We start from the raw sequence: 21,549 nt of genomic DNA on the forward strand, positions 1-21,549 counted from the left end.
ACTAAAACACTGCCAAAATAGATTTCATTAAAAATAAAAAATTTCTGCTCATCAAAAGATACTGTTAGAAAATGAAAAGGCAAGCCATAGATTAGGAGAAAATATCTCTAATACATATTTCTGACAAATATATAAAGAACTTCTAAAACTCAATAATAAATAGACCAACAACCTAATTAAAAATAGGCAAAATTTGAACAGACCTTTCATAAAAGAAGACATACCAATAAGCACATGAAAATATGCTCATCATTAATCATCAGGAAATCAAAATTAAAAACAATGCGATATCACTTCATCCTCTATAGAATAGCTAAAATGAAAAAGACTGATAATACCAAGTGTTGGAGAGGATATGGAACAACTGGAACCCAGCATATTGCCGGTGGGAGTATAAACTGGCACGACTTCTCAAAAGGTTCTCAGTTTCTTATAAAGTTAATCATACACATACTCCCAGGTATCTACCCACAGAATTGAAAACATATGTCAATTAAAAAGCTTATATAAGAAAGTTCATACCAGCTCTATTCATAAAAATCCCCAAATTGGAAACAACCTAAATATAATATGCAGATGAATGGATTAGTACATTATACCATATTCATATAATGAAATATTGCTCAGCAGTAAAAAAAAAAAAAAAAAAAGGAATGCCATAACAGATAACTCTAAAATAATTATGCTGAATACAAAAGATACAAAAGAGTACAATCTGTATTATTCCATTTATAAGAAGTATCTAGAAGAGGAAAAACTAAGACATGGTGATAGAAATCAGACAGCATTGTCTTGGGAGTGAGGAGACTAATTGGAAAGGGGTAGAAGGTAACTTTGTCAAAACTCCATCAAAAGATACACTTAGGGACTTCCCTGGTGGTCCAGTGGGTAAGACTCTGCATTCCCAATGCAGGGGCCCAAGTTCAATTCCTGGTTGGGGAACTAAATCCCACATGCATGCTGCAACTAAGAGTCTGCATACCGCAACTGTGAGCCCACCTGCTGCAACTGAAAAACAAAGATCCCACATGCCGCAATGAAGATCCCGCATGCTGCAACTAAGACCCAGTGCAGCCAAAAATAAATAAATAAATATATATATATATTTTTAAAAAAGATACACTTAAATCTGTCCACTTTGGGCTTCCCTGGTGGCGGCGCAGTGGTTTTTTGAAGCAGGGGACGCGGGTTCGTGCCCCGGTCCGGGAAGATCCCACATGCCGCGGAGCGACTAGGCCCGTGAGCCATGGCTGCTGAGCCTGCACATCCGGAGTCTGCGCTCTGCAACGGTAGAGGCCACAACAGTGAGAGGCCCGTGTACGGGGCGTGGGGGGGGGGGAAATCTGTCCACTTCATTGTATGTAAATTATAAGTGTATATAAATTACACTAAATTACACGACAATAAATATCTTTAAAAGATAAAGATATCTTTAAAAGATATATGCAAAACCCTTGCCTTCAAAGGACTCACAGGTCGATTAAGGAAATGAGATATATACAAAGATGTGAAAAAATCAAAGAATAATACAAAAGAGATTTGTTTCAAAGCAGTATATGACCAACAGTCAACCAAAACTGGAAAGAGGAGAAAGAGATGCCTGCAAGTTAGCATGGATGGGAAAATCATAAGGAAGAACGTGGAAGGAAGGGTAGACCTGCAGGAGCAGAAAGACAGCAGGAGGAAAGCAGTGGGCACATGCTTGTGCTTTCCTCCTGTGGGACAAAGCAGTAGCTAAACCCAAGGGTCTTTCACATGTCCACCCACTGACTGACCCTTCATATCAAGCCCATCAGTAGGGAGGAGTACAGTCTTGTTTTACACGATGAAGTTCGGGAAGGTTAATAGCCCTGCCCAAGGCCACAGAGCTTATAGATTAGAACTTGTGATAGGAACTGGGGCACACATGACCCTGAAGCCTGTGCTTACCCAGCAGAGGGTAATTCACTTGTGAGGACAGAATTTGCTGAACAGCCACAAGCAAGAAGTACATGTCATAGGAAGAGCCCTGGCCAGAAAGTGTCCTTTCTGAAATCACATGCTTAGAATTTTGCTCTGCAGGAGGGAATAAACAGCTGACTCCACTCAAAGGGCTCTAGCGCTGTTCATAAACCGTGAGAGTGTTTATGTCCTGGGCAGAGCTCTCCAAGTGAATTATAGCCTTTTACGCACTGTGTACATACAATACTTTCAGCAGGGGGTGTAAGGAATGCTGCAGCTGACCTTTCTCTCTTTCTGTCCTGTCTCTCCACCTTCTCCACCAAACTCTGGTCTGTACTGCAGGACAGTTCTCTGGTTGTGCTTATCCAATACCTGGCCTTCTGACACAGCTCAGGGAAGTTACTCAGGTCAATTTAAGAAGGAGTTTTAAAACTATTTCTTCTTCCTAGCATGAGCTGCTGGCTTTCTCTTTCATTACATTTAAAATGGATCCATCTTCACTACAGTGGAAAGCAGACTTTTTGAACATTACTTCGGATGTTTTCTTTAGGCTGGTAAAGTAAAGCAAATGTCTCTTGCAACTCTGAACCAATCTGTTAAGATAAACAGGCTTCGCTTACGATATTCCTATGCTGAAATCATAGGCTTGTAGTCTGCAACTCTTTAAAGACTCAATTCATACATTCTAAAATGTCTACTTAAGAAGCGCGTGTGTGCGTATACAGACACACAGACACACACACACACACACACACACACCGAGATCGCTTTGCCATGGAAACCACAAAAACACATCTGGTTCAGACTCCACAGCACATACCACAAATAACAGCCCATCTTCTAAGGGCAGATCCTATGTATACACAGGGAAAGCCCGGAGAATGAAACAACTGCAATCCCTCAAATGTAAAACTTACATCATAATCCCCCTTTTCAAGTTTATTTCAAGATAAGTCCGTCTTACTCATTGTTATTAGTTACATTTGCATATGTTTGTTTTTTTCCTTAAATAGAATTTCAGACTTGGGCATCACAGACAAAAAGGAATACAGAGAGGAAGGGTATGCTAAAGGATCAGGTAACGGCAGCTCTGGATTCCACATGTGAACCTGGGGAGGCCTGGATTTCTAGAGAAAGCTACCCGGTCATTATTTAAAAGAGCCCCAACCCTGCTATGAGTGGAGGCCTTGTACTACAGAAAGTATAGATGCCAGTGGGTACCTGGGGATGGAAATAGGACCCAGGGAGGGGAAGGAAAGAGCAAGAAGTCTTACCAATCAAGAGCATTCTAGGTCTGGAAGGCCAGGTTTCACTAGTAGGTACTTTAAAACCGTCACACGTTTGATATGATAAAGGCTTTGATCTCTCCTGCTGGGCTATAAATTCCATGAAGACACGGACAATTTCTAATTTATTTATCATTTTATTCCCAGCAAGGGGCACATTGCCTGGATCATGGTAGATGCTCAGTAAATACTGGATGAGCATTAAAGACGATGCTGAATTGATAGTCTTCATTTCTGTGATTCTTTGGATCTGATCATCCTTCAGCTGGGATCACAGGTGTGAGCATATGGCTGTACAGAGTGATAAAGTAATAACCACCTGCCACTCTTATGATTTACTTTTGGAAACTATGGTGTTGATCCACTGTTGCTTTCAATCTAGGAAGGCCATGGTTTGTGAAGACTGGTGTTCCAGATACTAAAGTCTTACCTATAAAAAAACTCTCTGCATTTACATTTATGTATTCCATATGACTGGTGAAAGCTTTCTACAGGGAGATTCATGTGCAATAGTTGTATCTCTAAATTCCAAGCTCCAGCTAACTTCAACCTTTATCAAATTCCCAACTTATTTCCATAAGGATTTTAACAGTCCTAAGCTATTTGTGTAGCCATTTATTCAATCAAAGAAGACATAGGCCCTACTTTGGGTAATGGCTGCAGAGATGCAATGGGATATATAATTCACTCTGTTCCTTCAAAGACATTATAGTTCCATATGAAAAACTAGGTACTGGATCCATGTGTTGACTACTAGGCAAAAATTCTATTTGTTTACTGTCAGCGGAAGTTTTCCATTAAAAAAAAATGAAAGTAGCTGCCAATATTTTCTTCATTGACACCAGTTATTCCTTAACTCCAATTTCTACCTAGTACTTATTCTCTAATCTAAATAGAAAGGTAGAGGGACTTCCCCAGTGGTCCATTGGTAAAGAATCCGCCTTACAATGCAGGGGACGCGGGCTGGATCCCTGGTCATGGAGCTAAGATCCCACATGCCGCGGGGCAGCTAAACCCGTGTGCCACAACTACTGAACTCGCGCTTCTCAACTAGAGAGCCTGAGTGCCGCAAACTACAGAGCCCAAGCGCTCTGGAACCTGCTTGCCACAGGTACAGAGGCCACATGCCCTGGAGCCTGCGTGCCACAACTAGAGAAGAGAAAACCCTCGCGCCACAACTCTAGAGGAGCCTGTGCACCGCAACTAAGACCCAACGCAGCCAAAAATAAATAAATCTTAAAAATAGAAATAAAATAAATAGAAAGGTAGATTTCAGAAAAATCATATAACCCATTTAAAAAGAAAAAAAGGCAATCTACCTGATGAGGCTAGATGAGGAGTTGGCTAACTTTTTCTATAAAGGGCCAAATAGCAAGTATTTTTCGCTTTCCAGGCCATACGTGGTCTGTTTCAATTCCTCATTCTGCTATGGTTACATGAAAGCAGCCACAGAAAATAAGTTTAAAAATGGGTGTGGCTGTTTCAATAAAACTTTATTTACAAAAACAGGCACAGGGCAGGATTTAGCCTGCAGGCAGTAGCTTGCCCAACTCCTGGACTAGATAAACAAAATGTTTCTATTTGAAAGAAATAACAATTGATTCACTTACTTTGCTCTTTTAGCCATTTCATTTCCATCCCATCTGGGGCTGTATGGATAATTTTTCTGGGCCTGGGAATAAAGCTGTCCACTGTTGGTAAAGTGATAGACGGACTGGAATGTGAGAGTCGGCTGGTCTCGAGGAAAAAAGAGGGGCAGGTCAACTGCAAAGACAGAAGAAAGGAAAAGAAAGTTAGGGCTTAAATGCCTTTTGATACACTTTTTTGGCTAAACCTGAATGTTGGGTACAAGACTATTTGAACCACTGGTTGAGGTTGAACCAGTTGAAATACTGGTTGAGGCTTAGGTAAAAGGTATGGAGAGAGAGACCAAGAAATACAAGGTGCCTTCCCTGTCTTCATGGAGTTTACAATCTAGGTAGAGAGGCAAATCACCCATAAATAAAAATTCAACCAATATGAGGCCTGATGTGCAGCTGCTGAAGGAATACTAGGAAATGGTTACAGAAGCTGGCCACCCCCAGCCACCTGACCTGCTGTGGCACATACCTTGTCCACTATTCCATAGAGGAGTTAGTTGTATATCTGCTTTAAGTCTCCATTATATCAGAAACTCCTCAAAGGCTAGGCACTGTCTTCCTCATCTAGAATTCGATGGAGGAGGTAGGATGGAGACCATCTTTAAAGAATGGATTTGGAAAGGGGATCCGGAGGGCAAGTGATAATCTTTCTTTTTTTTATAGGATATGGCAACTAGGCCACCAGAAAAAAAATAAAGTTATCACTTACTTCCATTCAAGCAGTGAATTTTGATAATCAGCAAGTTTTACATTTTTCCATATGTGTTACCATATATGTCTCCTAAACCAGTAGGAGCTCCTTAATGGAATGCAACAGGGACCACATATGTCTTCTGTTGTAGTATAGGCTGCTTCTAATATTTGCTGTTAACAAGTATTACGTGCTTTATTTGTTCATTTTGGGATCCTTTAACTCAATTTTTAAAAATAAAGTGACTTCCTTTAGTTGCGGCATGTGGGATCTTTAGTTGTGGCATGTATGCGGGATCTAGTTCCCCAACCAGGGATCGAACCCAGGCACCCTGCATTGGGAGCATGGAGTCTTAACCACTGGATCACTGGGGATCCTGCACGCTGCAACTAAAGATCCTACACGTAGCAATGAAGACCCCGTGTGCTGCAACTAAGACCTGGCGCAGCCAAATAAATAAATAAATTTTAAAAAATGACTTTCCTGCTTTCAGGTGAGGCAAACCATCCTTAAAAATGCAGACTGTTTCAATGGCACATTCCTTAAGGCATATAACGTGTATTTCTGTAAATGTTACCTACTTGAAGGACACAGAACAGGCACAGTAATTTACAAAAAATAATAAGAAAAATGTGTATAGACTTTGATAGCTTTGCAGAGTACTTTATATACTTTAACTGATTCGATACTTATAACTCCTTGAAGCAGACATTATTTTTACCAGCTGCATTTAACAGATGAACAGACTCCGAGAGGTTTATTAACTTGCTCAGGCCATAGCTACGCAGACACAGGACTCAAATCTAGTCCCTATGATTTAGATCCTAAGCCCCTTCTACTGGTCACATTGCCACCTGCTCTTGGGTTTACTGGTATCACCTGCTCACAACATACTCACTACGTCAAAATTACAATTTAGTAAGCTAAGGTCTCCACTGTGAAGGATGTATTGGGTTCAACTTTTCGGCTCCATGAGGCAAATACATGACAAAAAAAAATACATACTAGGTAGTTATACATGTATCACCATGTCAGTTAGGGTGACATTTGACTTGGATTAGGCCCACTAAGTACCCAAAATGATTTCTTGAAGGAAGTTAGGCTTGCAGCAAACTTAAAAAACTGTCCAGTTGGTAAGGCTTCTTAGACATCTAAGTATATCTGACTCTGACTCAGTGCTGCAGGGGGTTTCTGACAAATGAATCACACCACGACCAAAGAAAAGTGGCAAGATTTTGAATGTCCACTCTTTAATCACATTTTCCAAGTGCCTCAGTGCAGTTTCAATACATGTCTACTTGTGCCAAAGCAAAGATTTGGTAACATATAGGAATAATACAAAACATGAAAAACAGACCAATTCAAATGATAAGTAATTGGATTCAGAAAACCCTTTGGAATCCCTTCGTCTTACAGAGCTTCATCTGTAATGTCTTCGGTCTTTCTGGGGTTTTTTTTGTTTTTTGTTTTTTCTTTTTTTTTTCACATTTTCTTGGCTGCGCCATGCGGCATGTGGGATCTTAGTTCCCCGACCAGGGATCAAACCCGCACCCCTTGGATTGGAAGCATGGAGTCTTAGCCACTGGACCACCAGGGAAGTCCCGTCTTCAGTCACTCTGAATAAATATTGTTTTCTAAAATTGTTTATCTCTTTTCTGATTACTCATTTCATTTCCTCTGATTAATTTTAGAAAAATGCCTATTCACATATTCTTTCCTTTGATTTCAACTATGTTTATAGTATATATGTTTCCACACATTAAAATGAGATTCAGATTAACCCCCAAAGCAATAGCAATAGCACTGGTGAAAAGTATTTAACATGCAAGCTTCCCTTCAAAACAGCAATAATTTCAAATAATAAAATTCAATGGCAATAACTTACAAATTCAAAGTAAGTACAGTCACCATTCAGTATCCCAGTGATACAGATAATACCATAGGCTTCATGATTCTCAAGCTACCAGCTTTTGGGAGCTTTGACATGCATTATATTTTTTGTTCCTGTTATTTTGTTTTCTAGAAAATGAGTTGCTGGAAGCTTTTTTGAAGCCAATATTAAAATTCAAACACAGTGGCTACATTATTAGGGGGGCAGGACTGGTCAGAGTCCTTCAAAGGTAAAATTGGTAATCCACATATTAATTCACATATGAGAAAATAAAATTAGAAAAATATAGATATCTTGCTCAGCTTAACTAGGGTGTATCCTGCCTGGATCAGTCAGCAGTCACTAAAAGGATGGCTTCTTTAAGAATGTTCTATACATAAGAAGGAGTGAATAAATAAACTATTTATGAGAAATACTTTGCATTTTTCTTAGAAGAATGATTTGAATGGTACAAATTAGTCAGAATTTTTTTAAAAAACTAAAACTTGCTTTCCTTATCCCCGAGTGTTTCTGACACTTCACATTTTGCCGATAGGCTCAGTCATGATTTTCTGATGCATAGTAAAATAATGATCGGTGGGCCTTCAAACAGCTAACTTGCTTTATGGAGCTCCCAAGGTTCTAAGCAGTTTGGGCCCATCATCTCAGCCATGTCAAATCTGAACATTTTAACATTTGCTTCCTTAGAACCCAACCTGTCTACTAGCTCGGGTTTGATTCCCAGAGTAGAATCATTCCATTCAGTTCAGTTACTCACTGTCGGTATTATGTTCACAACTGTTTCCTATTTCCTTCTTTCTGTATACAGAGACTGAATTTTGGTCAGCTCTCGAGCCACAGAAGGCATGGTCCCCACTTGTTCAGTATAATTTCAGTAACCGTTTCCGAAGCATTACTTTCCTCAAGAACTTGTTGAAACAAGTCACATCCAAACACTGCTAATTCTGTTCAAGCTGGGCATTTCACAGGCGTCACTCACAGGGCTCTGATACCCTGGCAGAAAGCAGGAATAGTTACGCTCTGCATCAGCTTGCCGCATACTGGACAGTGGCTGCAGTGACAGGTTCCACTGGTCACAGTCCCAGAGCTGGTGGTGCTGTCCAAGCAACCACCCTCCGTGCAGCTTAGAGAGGGAGCTGAATGCACTGATAAACTTTGCTGCCTCTCTCTAAACCATGCTGAAGTCCTGACACTTTTTACCTTCTCTAGTAAATGAGCGTAACTGCCCCTACGTGCTCATCCTTGCGCCAGAAGAAGACTTCATTAGTTTTATCTAAGTTCAGAAGACTCTCTAAAAACTGCTCACTTCCCCCCAAACCTCAACAATGGAAAAGTGACACTGAACAGCCAAAAGAAATGCCACACTATGTATCCGATCCACAGGAAAGCTGCCAGATACTCGCTCAACGTTTCAGGCATAGTTCTGACAAGTTTGATCATAAGGTTTTTCCAGGAAAAAAAAAAAAATCGAGTTATGGCAAGATTAGGGCAAGGGACATTAACAGCAAGTAGTGCTAATTAGCAGTCTGGCATAAAGCAAGCAGAGAGAATACTAAATAAAAGCAGACTTAGGAAATCAGAAAGCAGCCCAGTCTGGGGTGATTCAGTGTAGAAGCAAAAAGCTCGACCATCCCTCAAGCTATAACCATACATAGCGACGTTCACTCCCAATCTCAGTAACATGGCCATCACTCTTGGTTGCCTACCCAACAGCCATTCTCCATCCTTCTTTTTTTACAGGCAGAGCCCTCCTCCCACCCCATAGTCGGAGAGCGCTGGGTATCCACTCCCTTAGACTTCCCATAAAACCAAGGTATAGAAATGTGACTCAGTCCTGCCAATGGGACCTGAGGGGAAGTTGGCCAGGGGTCTTCTGAGAAATATTTTCCTCTCTAATTAAAGACACATGTACCGAGAAGCCCCCATTTCATTCTTGCCTAGATCTTATCATGTGAGATCTTGGGACTTGGAGCTGTGCACCCATCTTGTGACCATGAGCGGAAAGTCAGCCTGACGTGACTGAGCTGAGAATTCATCATTCTCTGGTACTGCCCAGCTCTGGGTTTCTCGTTATGTGAGACGATTACAAGCCCTATGTATTTAAATCTATTTAATCAGGTCTTCTCAGACCTGCAGTCAAAGGCAACTAAAGGAAATGTTATTTCTTGCAGCTTCCGTTCAAGGAGGCAGGATAATTGTATAATCTATTTCAGAAACATTTCCACCAAGCATGGTTAAAAACATTCAAGGTGCATAAATAGGAAAGTTTTTAGTTGTCTGGAAAATTCAGTTATGTGGGACTGTTCAATCCTTGAAAATGCCATACAAACGAGGGGTTAACCATAATTGCTTCCCTGGGAGTCACATCATCAAATATTTTCGTCATTATTCACAAGTCAGCCATTATTTCATTGCTCCAAACCTTCCAAACTCTATATTCTTGTGTTCTCGGGTTAGCAGGGAAGATGCTCACGGACTCACTCTGTGGTGGTGATGGTCCCATTTCCACTTCTAGTCCTCCCAGGCCCCTCTGGTTCCTCGAACCCTCATTAGGAGATAGTTTTAACCCCACGTTGAATGGCTGTAAACTTCCCTTCCAAAGACGATTCCCACCGAGGTCAATTCTTCCTAAAAGCAGTTCGTACACGTCTCATTCTCAGGCTGCCCCCACAGTGGGCACACAACCAATTAGGGAAGCTGCCATTTATTTACTGACCACCCCTGATCTTACTAACCACACGCTAAACCTCGGAGACACACAGATTCTAACCACTAGAAAGTTAAATACCATACATTGCCTACAAGAAATATAAAAGTCAAGTTTTCCAATTCAGAAGTGTCCCTACTCAAGGCATTAAAAAGCAAATGGTGTCTCCTTTTACTATCACTGCCTTACATTTAAGTGACCAAGGAGACTAAATATTAACCACATTTTATTAAACTGGTTTCAATTTTTCACTGTCTTTTTGTGATCTGATCATGTAAACAGATTACCTTTGGGGTTTTACTAGTATTACCAAACTAAAGCCTGAAGTTTCTTGAATTTTGCTGTAATCGCTAAAAATCCTAATATGGGAGGTGACAGCACGGTATGATGGAAAAAGGTACCTACAGCCTTTGGAGTCAGATAAAAATGGGTTCACTTCCTAGCCTCATTCATTTATTAGCGGTGAGACCATAGGCAAAATATTTCATCTCTTTGAATCTTGATTGTCTCATCTGCAAAATGAGGATAATAATTCTTATAGCATTGTTGAAAGAACTGAACAAAAAAAGAGCAGGTGCTAAATAAACATTCCTTCTCTCCCCCTGCTCGTCCTTTTCCTTAGTTTGTATTTTTTTGTTAATCCGGCTTTATACACTCTTCCATATATGTGAAATTTCTAACTACAGCATACATTTTCACAGTGTTTAATTTTAACTATTTTGATGGATATCTTTCTAAACTTTGTACAGACTTTCACATCTCAGTAAATATAACATACTGAAAATAATTTAGCCTTTTCTTGATGACAGAGAACACATGAAAAGACCATTATACACAAGAGTCTCAAGTGTTAAGAAGACTTCGCTTGCTCTTTCACAAATACTTCCTACCAGACCCCCCAAACCATCCTCTGTTAAAGAGTCGATGTGCCTTTAGTGTGGTACCGAGGTCCCCAGGGCTACTGGGATGTGCATGCTGTTTGCCCCCGACCATGAACTTTCTCTATTTATTTCTGTTGCCTTTTCCCAGCCAGCTCTTTTTCCTTTGCCACTTCTCGCCAAGGCCAACTCGGTCTCAATATGGTCTCTCTTTCTTGCCTCTTCTCTTTGCCTTTTGTCTACTTCATCCCGCATGTATCTCAGCTTCTGAAGAGTCAGGTACGGCTGACTATCCATCCCTAGGACCAGGACCCAGCGTGGCTCAGGGGCTGCACGATATGAAGTGAGGCTGTGTGAGCTCTGGGTCGCTTTCCTCAGGCACTGTTCTGAGTTCAGAGGCTGTCTCCTCCTCCTCCTTCTCTTGCTGTTGTTTGTTTCCTTCCGAGTTTACAGCTGCCCCAGATAGGTGAAGTTATAGGAAATCCGGCCTCTGCTTACATCGTGTTTAGCATTTGCTTTTGAGGTACTTTCTATCAATAGATACAAATTAATCGTTCCAACACCCAATGAGCCAATCAAATAAAACTGTAAGAAGAATCTCAAGATGAAAGGGATGCCATAGCATTGGCCCAGGAAGAGCCAAGTTCTCCCACCTGCCCACACAAAGGAACCCAGGCTGAATTAGCTAGGATTCCCCCGCCACGAGCTCAGAGGTTCTCAACTGGAAGTGAGCATTGGCATCACCTGGAATTAACGTTGCAGATGCCCGGGCCGCACCTCAGACCTCTGGCTCCTGAAAATGCACCTGAAGTGACTCTGATGTGCCTCGCCAGGTAGGAATCACTGCAAAGACTGAGCACTCCTAAGGATCGGGGCCATGAATTAGCACTTAGCACACAGCATGACACATTGCTAAAGGCTTGTTGAACTAAAGGAAAGGAGCATTTAAGGGAAGTGCAAAATTAAAGCCTCAAGGAGATTCCACTTCATACCCATTGGGTTGGCAAAAATTAAAAAACCCAACAATCCTCAAGCGTTGTCAAGGAAGTGGAACACGGGGATTTCTCATCACTGATGACGCAAATGTAGATTTCTATAACCTCTTGTACAGTAAAAGCGAAGATGTCCATACTTCATAACCCAGCATTCCCACTCCTAAAATACTGCCGCATGTGCATAAGAAGGTAGTTAGGAGAAGGTTTGCTGTTGTGATGTTTGTGATAACAAAGATTGGAAACATCTTCAAATGTCCATCAACTGGAGACTGTGGTGCATTCCTCAGTGGAATACCTTATAGCAGTTTAAACGAATGAGCTAGGGCTACGTGTATCAGCACAGATAAACCTCGAGAACATAATGTTCAGTGAAAAAAGCAAGTTATAGATGAACATCGTTAAGTATGTACTTACAAAGTCCAAAAAACATACATACATTATTACGCACTGTTTATGAATGTCTATGTAGTAAAAAGCATAAAAACGTGCACAGGAATGGTAAACGCCAAATTAAAGATAGTAGTTCCCTCTAGGAGTCATGGGGAAGGAGAGAGGGACAGGAATGCGTCAGGGAGGGGTACTCAGGGGGCTGCAACCAATTTGATAATGTGCTCTTTCTTTAAAAACCAAACAAAACAAAACCAGAAGCACTTATAGCAAAATATTGAGGTTTGGCTAAGGTGGATACATAGTATTTGTTTCTGTACTTTTTATATACTTGAGGAGGCTTTAAATATTTACGATTTTTAAAAGTTTTTCAAAAAGCAAAGACATATTCATAGCAGCAGAAAACAGTCAAATGATTCCATTTACATAAAGTTCAAAAACAGGAAAAATTCATGATATATTGTTTATGGACATATGTTAGGTGATAGAACTATTAAGGAAATCAAGGGCACAGTTGACAAAATGCAGGGTAGTGGTTACTTCTGAGAAGGACACGCTTAGGGCTTCTAGGATACTGACGTTATGTTCCATTTCTGAAGTCGGTGGTGTTTTTTTTTTTAAAGATTTAATTTTATTTATTTTTGGCTGCGTTGGGTCTTCGTTGCTGCACGTGGGCTTTCTCTAGTTGCAGCGAGCGGGGGCTACTCTTCGTTGTGGTGCGCGGGCTTCTCATTGTGGTGGCTTCTCTTGTTGCAGAGCATGGCCTCTAGGCACCCGGGCTTCAGTAGTTGTGGCGTGCAGGCTCTAGAGCGCAGGCTCAGTAGTTGTGGCGCACGGGCTTAGTTGCTACGTGGCAGGTGGGATCTTCCCGGACCAGGGATCGAACCCGTGTCCCCTGCATTGGCAGGCGGCTTCTTAACCACTGCGTCACCAGGGAAGTCCTGGTGGTGTTTTATTATTAGTCTCTAAAGTATATAGGTATGTATTATATGTTCCATATATATATATATTCAAATAAATACTATTTTAAAAAATGAGAGCATTTATAAAACTAAGAGGGTCAGGAAGGCTGAATGGTCTTCACGGGAAAAAAAAAACACCAAAGTTGTAAAGAAAAATAAAAAGCATAGAAGAAAACGGTGCATAAAAACTGGACTACAGCTTCTACAGGCACTAAGAAGACGTACATTCTCTCATGAGAACACTGTCAGGTTGGCAAAATCAGCTGGTCAGCTGGGTCCCTTCTTTTCTCCCAAATTTACTGAGTGGAAGGTAGGGTGCCAGGGAGAACGAAGGCGTCCATGCCCTAAGCATGGGCGGGAACAGGAGGCCAGAGAAAGGGGGAGAAGCTCCCACAGTGAAGCACATCGGACAACGGCTGAGGCATGAACATGGTGTCCATGCAGAGGAAGGGGGACCCTGCTTGAGGTGGAAGCTCTGCAGACGACATGGACTTTGAGTTGGTTCTAGAAGGTTAAAAGCTGAATCAGAATGGGAGTCTGGAGGATACTCCATAGACAGGAAAGAAGTCGATAAAGCTTCGATACTGTGTAGACATAACAATTTTCCTTTTTTTTTTTTTTTTTCCCGTTAAGCGGGCCTCTCACTGTTGTGGACTCTCCCGTTGCGGAGCACAGGCTCCGGACGCGCAGGCTCAGCGGCCACGGCTCACGGGCCCAGCCGCTCCGCGGCATGCGGGATCCTCCCGGACCGGAGCATGAACCCGCGTCCCCTGCATCGGCAGGAGGACTCTCAACCACTGCGCCACCAGGGAAGCCCCAATTTTCCTTTTTTATTTGGCTCTTTTGGTATTGTATATATTCAATTTAGAAAAGCCATAACCTGCCCTCTTTTATCAATCACGCTTTCTTTTCCACCACTGCCCTCACCTTGGTACATGCGGAGAGCAACGGGTGATGCAAAGATGAAGGGAGCTGACGCTGGCCTTGGAAGCTCGTGGCCAAGCTGCTCTCCCTTCCTGGAGGGCCCTCCTTCCTTTTCTGGGTTTATCTGGGTTTCTTCTCATCAAGACTCAACTTGTAGGAAATGCCTCTGTCCTAGAACTCTGCATGCGTCCAACTCGTACTCCTGAACAAGGCCCAGTCGGGGCTGTCCTCACCAGGAGAAAAGGAGAAAACCAGTGGCTGAGGCCAGGACCGAGGGGTCCCCAGCAAGAGGAACCCTCCCTACCCCAGTGCTTCTCTGTCTGCTTTCCCTGGTTCGTCCATTCCCTCATCCATCACACGTTCTGTGAGCACATCCCATGTTGCAGGCCCCATGCTACACCTGAGGACTCATGCTTCCTGGAAATGGATGGTGGGCTACACTTGGTGCTTCCTGCAATGCCACCTGCTTTCTGCGTCCCCTGCGGTTGCATCCCGTTTGGATCCTGTGGATCCTGGTATTTCCTCGGTCCTGGCTTCTTGCTCAGTCCCTTCAACCTGCTCTTGCTTCTGTGACCTTCTTCCAGGACACCTCTCTTGCCTGCTCTGTCACTCACTGCGTCCTCCATCCTCCACATCCCCATAATCCAGCCTCGGCTGAACTGCTAACAATGAAGTGCTCTTGTTATTTTATATCCTCCACATGTGAACGCTGGGCTAGACACACAGCAAGCAGTCGCTATGTATCTAGGGACTGACTGGCAGAGATCATAAAAGTGAGGAGATGCTGACTGCACTAGACATGTAAAAAAGGAAACATGTTTCTATGAGATGCAGAAAAAAATCTAGCAAGAGAGAACACCATAAACAGCATTTAATACCGTTTAAACTTCTGTCTTTAGAATGTAGTCACAATAAATAAAGTCCTGCCCTGGGAGGATTAAAACAGAAATCTGGCTAAATTAAGGAAGAATTTGATTAAAATAATCCTTAAATAAATTAAAATATATTCAAATGCAAAATCCTTGGTATTTAAAAGCTGGGCAAAGTCTTTAAAGAGTCATCAGCTTTTAATTTCAAAAATTCATGGATGATGTACCAAATGCAAATGATTAGAAGGAAAGGACAACATTTTTTAAAGTAGCAGGACCGACACTGGTCAGTTTAAATTCCAGTCTTTAAAAATTAGAACATCCTACCAGGCACAAATTTGCAAATACTGAGACTACTCCAAAGTGAAGGACAGCTAACTTGGTTTTATGAAGAAAAAAAGTTTTGAAACGAATCTAGTTATTTTTATTTTTGAAAGGGTCTGGTTACGAGCTTTATATCCTGGAGAAAACAGCAACAAGTATCTAATTTGACGAGCATTCGTGGAGCATCTACTATGAGCCGGCTCTAGGGAGGCCAAGCTGACCAAAGCCCGGCCCTCCCTCCCCCTGACAGGACAGTGCCAGCATGCACTTGACCGTCACTGTTCTCAGGCAGGGAAGCGATGGTGAGGGTTATAATAGAGATAGTAACTGCCTGGGGTGTGGGGTGGAAAGATAATCCATCTAAGGGCTTCTAGAAGGCTTGTTAGATAAGCAGGGTCTTGAGGGACGACCAGGATTCCGACAGGCAGCTGCCGTGGGAGGGCTGTGACGGGGAAGGGAGAAGGAAAGGTGAGGGAATTCCAGGCAGAGAGAACAGTGTGGAGCCGTCAGAGCAGAGGAGAGTGAGGGAATGCGGGGCGATCAGGGTAGAGGGAACACCGGCCCAGAGGACAGCATGCCGGTGCAGAGAGGCCCTGGAAAAAGATGCCACACTGTGCAAAGTCGTGAGCACAAAGCAAAGGAGTGTGGATTTTCTTCCATCGGCACTGTTACCCTTGAACATTTCTAGGGGGATATCCCATACCACCCACTCTGGTGGGCCAGAAATTTTCCTGCAATTTAAATACCCCCAACATGGTACAAATCTTCTAGAATGGAGAATGTTTTGGAAGGTATAACAGATAGATCAAAAATGTTATTATTTATTATTAGAGGAGCACAGTCATTCACGTTTCAGTTTGGGAACCGATTCCTCTTTACAAAACATCCCCTAAGACCTACTAGTGCGTCCCTTACAGTCAAAGGGAGGCCCTGCGTGGCAAGCCTGAGGATGGCCTATAACCAGTTTACAGGAGGCTTCCGTTTTCTCTCAAACAACTCTACCTTCCTAGGCGGACAATCCTTACCGTAGGGCCTGAGATTTGGGATTGAGTGTAAGATTGGGGTGGGACAAGGGGCTTCGCTGGTGGCGCAGTGGTTGAGAATCCGCCTGCCGATGCAGGGGACGCGGGTTCGTGCCCCGGTCCGGGAGGATCCCACGTGCCGCGGAGCGGCTGGGCCCGTGAGCCATGGCCGCTGCGCCTGCGCGTCCGGAGCCTGCGCTCCGCAACGGGAGAGGCCGCGGCGGTGAGAGGCCCGCGTACCACAAAAAGATTGGGGTGGCACACAGCTTAGGTCAAATACGTGGCAGTGCTTGGAAACCAGGCCCCTCAAGAGTGATTTTGTGTTTCCTCATAAGACAGGGTTAAAATTCTGGTCACCATGTCATTCCCCTATGCAGAAACCTGCATGAACTTATTTTTTATTTGTGTATTACACATGCCAAACATCCCCCACTCCAGATTTATACTGTGCTGGGGTATCAAAATTACAGGAAAATGTCTGACCCGCTAGATTAGGTGGTTATGGAAACGTTCAAAGATAAGCCATTCCATTCTTTGGTTGCTTTAGGTTCAGTTCCATCTGGTGAGATGGACAGGAAAGAGCTTATCTCCGTGCGGCTGAATTGTCACGTGAAGAACATGTGCTCTGGAGGTGGCAACCTAGGTTCCACTTAGAGGTTGTATCACGTTGGTAGGTTAACTGAGCTTCTTTCCTCATCCATAAAACTGGAAAAACTCCAACCTCCAGGTTGAAAGTAAAGCAGGTGGTACAACATCTGGCACATAGAAAGTGCTCAATAAATAAAGGTTGGAGCCTAAAGGAATGTAAGAACATGATGGTACAGTGGAAAGAATACGATCTTTGGAATTTGACAGATCTGGGCTTGATTCCTACTCTACTGGTTATGACCTGAGTGACCTCAGGCAATTTATTAAACTCTCTGAGTCTAGGTTTTCTCATCTTTAAAATGGGATAATACCTACCTTGCAAGACTGTTGGGTGGTTTACATGACATAACGAATATATGTAGAATACCTGGCACATAGAAGATATTCATAAATGATACTTACTATTACTCACTTTTCTCTTAGAAGCAATTAAAACAAACAAACCTGAGTCTATATAATTTCTTTTTCTAACCTGACTTCCAGCTGAGAAAATACAACCCATAGATTAAAGGTAGCCAGGTTCTTTCAATTAAGCTTCCAAGCTAGTTCTGCTCATCATTTTATGTGGGACAAACTCAGGAGTCTTTAGGAACTCTTAATTTTTAATTCTATAATCTTCTTCCTTCAAATTAAAAAAAAAAAATCATAGCTCTGGAGAATGTAAGGTCAAATGGGTTTTGCAGCAAAAGTTGACCAGAGACCAGAAAACATCTGAACAGAGGGGAAGCCTGATGAAAACTTGGTCAGTTTTCCTTTGTGCTTGGAGAAAAAAGACCAGAAATGTAATCAATCTTTGTATATTTCAAGATTCCTATTTGGTCCGTGAATTATCCAAGTTTTTGTTTAGTTGTTTTCTGGCCATCTCCTTAGTCATTGTTTCTTCTGTGAGAAGGGCTGGGGGATACAGTAGGAGAATGGAAATTAATTCATGTTCTCCTTTGATAGCAACTCCACTTAGAAATTTCACTTCCGATGAAAGTATGATCGCTGTCTAAAATGATGTTTTTAAACTGTCATATTCTCCTAACTTGAATTAAAAAGAACACATGGTGAAACACAAGGTGAGCATGTTGAGGCAAACCCTTGACTTGAGTTGCTTGACTTGTACATCCAGATGTAAAGGAATAAGATCATTTTCAAGCAAAGGTATTGGATCACCGTTCTCCTAAGAGAAGCATATTTGCACTCAATAACTGGAAGCTCCAAACCTTTTTTCTTCCTTTTGATTGTTTTTGATTGAAATCTTTCTAAAGCAGCCTTCACATTTACTTCTTCCATATCCCCCTTTATTTTATTTTTCATTTTTAATTTTTTTTGCGGTACGCGGGCCTCTCACTGTTGTGGCCTCTCCCGTTGCGGAGCACAGGCTCCGGACGCGCAGGCTCAGCAGCCATGGCTCACGGGCCTAGCCGCTCCGCAGCATGTGGGATCTTCCTGGACTGGGGCTCGAACCCGTGTCCCCTGCTTTGGCAGGAGGATTCTTAACCTCTGTGCCACCAGCAAAGCCCCATATCCCCCTTTAAATGACTCAAAGTCGCAATTATGAATATTAGCTCTCAGAGTGGGCCATACAGCCATGACATCAGGCTGAACGAGGCAAGTGTGTCTAAGTGTCTAGAGTCTGCTATCTATAGTTTCTTGGCTCCCTCCACCCCCACCTCTCAGCTCAGGATACAGGTTAGGCTATACCTATATACCACAAACCTTCTCTGGACAGTTAAGCTGCTAGGAACTATGGAACTAGTGCACCAAACTTATTAGCAGGTGTAAGAGTCAGGCCTGAGGTCCCTGTGAGTGAAACACATGGACTAAGCGACACCTTTTTGGTCTATTCCCTTCCTTTTGGCTGTGTTTTTTGACAGATATGCTTTCAGGGCAGAGCTGAGCTAGGCAGGTGAGATACTTAAAAATCTCCATGTCTTATCACAACAGAGGACATACTTGTTAAATCACAATTCAGAAAGGGGCCTTGGAAATCATCTATCCATCTGGGAACTGAGGAGCCTGTGGTATAGAGTGGTGAGCGGCTTGGGCAGCTGACAGAGAACCCCAGGTCTTGACCCCACATCCAGCGAGACTCACTGTCTGATGCTCCTTGTGACTTGGCAAATCTCCCTGTAGGAGGAAAGTAACCGCAGCTACCAAAGCTGCTTTTACAGTATGACTTTGGGTTCTCTCTTAACCCAACTATGAAAAATCTCTTGCTAAAAATTAGGCATGGTGGTTTTAATTTTTGTGTTCCATTCATTGGTTTTTTTCTTTCTTCCTTTTTTTTTTTAAATGCTAAGAAAAGGGAAGGAAATCAACAAACATTTACTGAATACCTGCAATGTGCTGGCTGCTTCCTGCCACATGGTTTTCTCTTGCCCCTTTTTCCTAGCGAGTAAGGCCATGCGCGTGGCAAGCCCAAGCGCTTTCCGGCAGCCATGAAGAAGAGATGGGGCCAGGCTTAGCCCTGGGCCGTCTGGGTCTGAAGCCCGTGTTCTTTCTACCACAAGTGCTGCAAATTAGATTTACTGCTTGTCTCTGACATTCTGGAAGGAGTTTTTACTCAGGGGCATTTTGGCTCATCTGCCATCTCAGCCAGGGGTTGCTACGGGCAAGCAACGTTCTCTGGCCATGAATCAGAAAGTGCACAGAGGTCTGAGACTGACCCACGCAGCCATGATAGACCAAGAGGAGGGATAGGATGTGTTGTTTGTCCAGAACTTACGAGTTATTCCCCTGGGTACAATGAGCTCAGACTTTTAAGAATTTTTATTTTTGATGCTTTGATTTCCTTGTTTTCTTCCTCTTGATTGGTAAAATATTTTATGGTCATATCTATGGGGTTTTAATGGCATTTGATGCTGTTGCTCACTTCTGTTCTCCCATGATTTCCATGACACCGTATTGATCTGTACTTCCCTTCCTTTTAAAATGTTTACTGTCTTCTTTTCTCCATCCGGGTAACAGCCCCTCACAAAGCTCAGGTGAGGGACTATTAACCCTAGAGGCTTGGGCCCTCAGCCTTCCTCCTTTAGAAAGTTCCAGAAATCCCAGTCTCTCAATATCCTCTGATGCCTTCAAAATCTCCACATCCTTCTCTGACTGCTCACCTTTGCGGTCTGATAATTCCAGAGGCCTGGTGAATGTTATAATACAAGCTTTTTGGTTTAAATGTTCAACTTGCTAAGTCATCACTTACCCTTGGCTCATGGAAAAACTAAACTAGAATCTGCAAAGGGGTGCCCTGAGTAGGCACCGATATGGATCCAGAGGAAAGGTGTGGGAACCCCAGGTCTAGTGGAATGCTTTACCAAGAGGTGCCATTTTTTATATGTGTACACACACACAACTCTATCTAAATATATGTATGTACATGTGTATGTATTTGGTTTAAAGTGCATGGAAGTTTTCAGACTTGTACAAAAGAGAAAAGAGAGCTGCTTGTCTGAAACTCAGAGATGGTGGCCATGAGCATTCCCGACCATGGGACTCTTGACTGGTGAGAGTTAAGGCATCTTTTAGCACAGCACAGAATGACCTATGGGGTTTTTAACTATTTAAAAATCAGTTATGAAAAAAAAACATCAGTTATGATTTGGTACGAGAGTAGGACCACATGCATTATTATAAGTCAAATAAGAAAAGAGTCTGCGAGTTTGTGCATTTAGTTATAAAGGCTCCGACTTGCCCTTCCTGCACTAACCCTGTGCAAAGGGCAGGGGATTTCGAGATGAAGCAAAAATGTACTCTGCCCTAAAGAGCTCATCACTGGGGAAAGTCAGTAAACAGGATAATCACACTATAGAATGAGAAGTCCTGAAGTGGGAGGGTGCATTAAACGCACTGGGGTTCAGAGGAAGAGAGTCTGCCTAGCTACTAATCAGACTTTATTTTCTTCCTTTGCGTTTCATAATATGCCATTTTTCTTTGGATAATAAAAAGTAGATAGTGAGATCAATGGCCTTGCTTTGCTGATGTGCACCACTGCTGAACTGTCCTGAGGTTTCTGGCTGACTAACTCTCACGTCCAGGGACACCTACTTTGCCGCCACGTTCACCTGCGTGTGGCAGAGAAAGCAGCGTGCAGACACCACGTGGTTCCGAGGGGCCGCTCAGGCAGGCCAGTTAGTGGCGCCAGCTGATGTTTCACCCTCTTCCATGGTTTGCTCGCTAGGAGCCGAGCTCTACGGCCAAGAAATACTGTGGTTGGACAGGCCGTGCTGGCCCCCTGGGACTGCAGGACCAGAGCAGGGTGACAGGCCGCTGGGCGCCGTCTGAGGAGCGGGGGTTCCTGTGTTAAGGCCTCCGGCGGAAGTGGACACACTGTAGAGGGGGTCGCAAAGGCTCTGAGGTGAAGGGCTACTTCTGTTGTGTTTTATTTTAACTTCCAATCTGT

The 21,549-nt window shown here is 42.9% G+C and overlaps 1 protein-coding gene across 7 annotated transcripts in view; it reads right to left on the reverse strand.

Moving 5' to 3' along the window:
* The window catches only part of BABAM2 (BRISC and BRCA1 A complex member 2), a 512,794-nt gene that overhangs the window by 32,954 nt on the left and 458,291 nt on the right, over window positions 1-21,549 (reverse strand). For 5 of the 7 annotated variants that reach the window (XM_067007881.1, XM_067007880.1, XM_059079503.2 and 2 more), the window contains one exon: window positions 4,838-4,991. The exons of 1 other annotated variant lie outside the window; for it this stretch is intronic. In XM_067007881.1, the coding sequence (XP_066863982.1) occupies window positions 4,838-4,991 (154 nt within the window). Of the gene's footprint in view, window positions 1-4,837; window positions 4,992-21,549 lie in introns of those variants that run through there. One more of the 7 variants, XM_067007883.1, reaches the window with a different exon arrangement.

This window comes from Kogia breviceps, chromosome 11, assembly GCF_026419965.1.
Source record: "Kogia breviceps isolate mKogBre1 chromosome 11, mKogBre1 haplotype 1, whole genome shotgun sequence".
NCBI lineage: Eukaryota > Metazoa > Chordata > Mammalia > Artiodactyla > Physeteridae > Kogia > Kogia breviceps.